The sequence below is a fragment of the Nanorana parkeri genome, unplaced genomic scaffold, assembly GCF_000935625.1.
Source record: "Nanorana parkeri isolate BGI_ZX_2015 unplaced genomic scaffold, ASM93562v1 scaffold2075, whole genome shotgun sequence".
NCBI classification, from domain to species: Eukaryota; Metazoa; Chordata; class Amphibia; order Anura; family Dicroglossidae; genus Nanorana; species Nanorana parkeri.
Genome location: NW_017308343.1, coordinates 163,227 through 167,497, shown reverse-complemented (window position 1 = coordinate 167,497; position 4,271 = coordinate 163,227). Strand labels below are relative to the sequence as shown.

Below are 4,271 nucleotides of genomic sequence, written 5' to 3'. Positions count from 1 at the left end.
CAGAAGAAAACCAGAACTCCTGGTCTGCATACTTTTTCCAGTGCAGTGCCACAGAGAGTATTGGAGACTTGGGGTTGATTTACTAAAGGCTAATAGGCTGTTCACGTCACAATGAAATTTAAACTCTGCTAAGGGGGAACTTCCCGTTCAAACTGCAAAGTGAACAGCCTATTTGCCTTTGGTAAATTGGCCCCCTTGGATCAACATAACAACCAGACAACAAAGGGGGAGTTCAGTGTACTCAGTGTTTCAGGTGTATTTTCTGAGCACCGATTTCCTTTTGTCTTTGCCCCTAGCTGACATTTATATTTGCATGTAGTGAATACATCGGTTTTCACATGGGGGCTGATTTACTAAAAAAAAGTCATTTTCATTCTATCCTGTTTTGGCTTTAAGTTCCCTAAAACATTTTTGGTTATGTGAAGTCTTGAAATTTACGCTTGCAATAAAACACCCCCCACAGTGTATCTGCTAAATCATAATGTGAGCAAGTCTATATTCAGTAATGATTCCAAAGACAAACACTGATTATTATTTATTGGCCAATTTGAGACCAGCTCCAATTGAGTTCTTGAGATTCCGTATTTTGTCTGTGGCCAGTGCTCACTTATAAAATAATATGAAACTCTTAATCTTTTTCTTAAATAATGAATACAGAACAAACAACTATACATTGCCCAACAAAATATTTCTTTACATTTTTACTCAAGCACTTAGCGTCATCATGTTTCCAAACAGCTCCAACTCCCTCAGTGCCACTTCCCTGAACCTCCTGTCCAGTACAAGATCACAGAGCCGACTCCAGCAACTGTCCATCTATTGGCTTGGAGAAAGGAGAAGGTAGGAGGGGAGAATATTGCCTTGCTGTACCTGTGTATTTGTGGAGACACACACAGCTTACTAGCACACACAAGAGGAAAGGTGTCACTCTAAAACAGGATATCGGGGCCAGTGCTCAGGGGACCAGCTGATTCTGTAGGAAGGTAATGTGGCGGCAGATAATATGGCTAAATATATTTAAATAATTCATGTTTTATTGTAGCTACATATAATGAGGCCTCTGACCCCCCTCGCTCCTTCTTGCATTTTAACCACACATGCAAAAGAGAGCAGTAGTGTGTTAAAGGCCGTCTGACTTTTGTCCTAGAATGTACTTCTGCAACTAAAAATGCTGATGACAGTATCTTGTGACTTAGATCCCCCTTCTCGCAAGACTATTAGTAATCGATCATGAGTTAATGACAAAAGGATGTGACAGGATACATAAACCATAAATGTTAAAATTGCAAATGCTGCTTGTTGATTGGCTTAGAGCTGTAAAGGAAATATGTATATTAGAAATATGTAATGTGACGTAATTGTTGTTATAAATATGTAGTGACCGCCCTTAAAGGGCCACTCAGGTTTTGGAGACAGTAGTCCCCTGGGTCTAGATCTGCGCAGAGAATAAAGAAGATTTGTATTCCTGAAGTCTGTGTCCGGAGTCCATTGCTGGTTTCCAGAAGCTGTTTCCCGCTACATTTCTTGGTGCATTGGCCGGGCAACCAGGTGTGACTACCGAGACAGGTGTTTGCCACCACAGCCCGCTGGGATCGTTGCAGAGCTGGCCCCTCGGATCGCTGCTGTCTCAGGCGCCACTGGACATTTGTCTGGGAGACTACGCTACATCTTCGTCGCCAGCTCCAAGGCGACCCTGACGGCGCCTTGAACCCGGACTTGGGAACCAAACCTTGGGGGCCCCACTTCAGGACCAGGTGAGAGATCTTGGCCTTATGGTTCATAGGATAACAGTCTGTTAGCCAGATAGGACCTCTCGACAGTTCGAGAGTAGGGATGGGCTGCACGTTCGAGTCGAACCTATGGGCTGCACGTTCGAGGTCGAACATAGCATGTTCTAACGTTCGCCGAACATTATGGGATGTCCGCGGTCTGTTCGACCGCGGGACATCCCACAATGCACTGCGCCGTCCGAAACGGTAATTGGCTACAGTCTTGCACCTGACCGGCTCAGTACAAATATAGAGCCAGGATTGGGCAAAGTCACGATGACTCTGCCCAATCATGTCTCACAGCTAAATCCCTGCAGCACACTATATAAGGCTGCTGACACCGCGGCCCTATGTAGTGTGTTGTAGGAGATAGAGAGAGAGGGTTCTAGTATAGTTAGTTACAGCAGATTGATAGAGAGTTATAGATAGTTATAATAAACTTCTGTCTATACCCCTTTCACCACAACCGACTTACTGAACTGGAAAACTCACAATCCCTCCTATAGTGAGAAACCCCAAGCAATGACAGACTTATTCCGCTCAATAATTCAGACCCATAATCCCACTTGGTCTGACTGTCAGCAATTACTACTGACCCTCTTCAATACAGAGGAGAGACAAAGAATAATCCAGGCAGGTATAAAACATATGGCAAGATTGGGGGAACAAAAGTAGTGACCCTGACAATTGGGTTGTGGAACATTGCCCGAAAGAAGACCCCCGTTGGGACCCAAATATTTCATAATTTTTCATGTAATAACATATCAAGGTATTAGAATGTTTTTATCATATATATTTGTTGTACATTTATATTTGAATTTTTTTTCTTTTTTCCTTTTTTTCCATACCTATCTTACATCTATTGTGAACTTCCTTAGTCATTCTTTTGGAATATCTGTAACGCTCCTGATTTATACCGATCCCCCTGAAGAAGCCTACGAGCGTAACGCGTAGGGGACTAACAAAGCAATACAACACTGCATATGAAAATCAAGGAATTATGAATATACATAGTGAAATATGAATTATATATAAAATATGAAATGTGCAAAGAAGTAATAATTTTAGGGTTATAAGAATCATGTATATATATGAGCATTGTTTTTAATATGTATAATTATGCAATAAATCTTTTATATGAACATCAACAAAACTGTACGAATTATAACTATATGAGTACCCTCAAAAAAAACCCTGCACAACCTAGGTTGTATAATGTGTAGTTTTTTGACTAAGTTTGGGGTGAGGCCTCTAATCACCTGGGGAAGTACTTTGGGAAGTGCCTGTTTTGGACTGTATTGAAACAGACCGGGCTCCACTCCATTAGGCCTCCGGGAGCCCATGGTCACTGCCACAATAGGGGGCCACAGGACTGATTTTATGGTGGACACTGGGGCTCAACATTCAGTAGTGACCCGACCAATAGCCCCTATCTCTGACAAACAAATCACTGTTGTTGGAGTCACAGGGAATAAAGTTAACAGACCCTTCCTGACGAAAAGACTTTGTAACCTGGGTGGACACCAAGTCCAACATCAGTTTCTATACATGCCAGACTGTCCCATTCCCTTGTTGGGCAGAGACTTACTTGCAAAACTCAGAGCAAATATATACTTTAAGTCTGACGGACAGGCTGTCCTACAATTACCCCAAGCCTCTGAGACCGCCATCATGGTCCTCAGTATGCCAAAAGAGGAGGAATGGAGAATGTTTACTCTGACAGAAGGCCCACTCCCCATCCCAGGGGTATGGGCAGAGGACAACCTGCCCGGACTGGCCAGACACATCCCACCAGTCCTTATTGAGCTCAAACCAGGAGCTACCCCAGTCAGTCTGAAGCAGTATCCAGTTCCCTGGAAAGCCATAGCGGGAATCCAAGAGTATTTGACCAAATTCCTGAAGTACGGGATCTTAAAGCCCTGCCAGTCACCCTGGAACACTCCCCTGCTCCCAGTGCAGAAACCAGGGACAAAGGATTACAGCCCTGTCCAAGATCTAAGAGCTGTCAACCAGGCTGCGATGACCATTCATCCAGTTGTCCCGAACCCATACAATTTATTGGGGTTGATACTTCACAGTCCTGGATCTGAAAGATGCCTTTTTCTGCCTCAGGGTGGCGGAACAATCCCAACGTATTTTTGCCTTCCAATGGGAGGACCCATACACCGGAGCTAAGGGACAACTGACATGGACACGCCTGCCCCAGGGGTTCAAGAATTCCCCCACCCTGTTTGGAGCAGCCTTAACCCAGGACCTAAAAGCCTTCAGGTCAGACCCTGAGAGTAGGATCCTTCTTCAATATGTAGCTGACCTTCTAATCACAGCTAAAAACAAAGATGAGTGCCTCCAAGCCACAAATGAACTGTTACAATTATTATGGCAGGCGGGCTACAAGGTTTCCTCAAGGCTCAATTGTGCCAAGAGACTGTAAAATACCTGGGGTTCAGAGTATCACAAGGCCAGAGACAGTTGGGAGAGGGTAGGAAAGAAGCTGTTTGCCAG

At 44.1% G+C, this 4,271-nt stretch overlaps 1 protein-coding gene across 1 annotated transcript in view; it reads right to left on the bottom strand.

The window, feature by feature from the left end:
* Positions 1–3,112, bottom strand: part of LOC108800594 (putative ferric-chelate reductase 1) — a 51,504-nt gene extending 48,392 nt beyond the window's left edge. The window contains exon 1 of the mRNA XM_018572575.1: positions 3,029–3,112. Coding sequence (XP_018428077.1) covers positions 3,029–3,112 — 84 coding nt within the window. The remainder of the gene's footprint in view (positions 1–3,028) is intronic.
* Between the last annotated feature and the right edge of the window lie 1,159 nt (positions 3,113–4,271).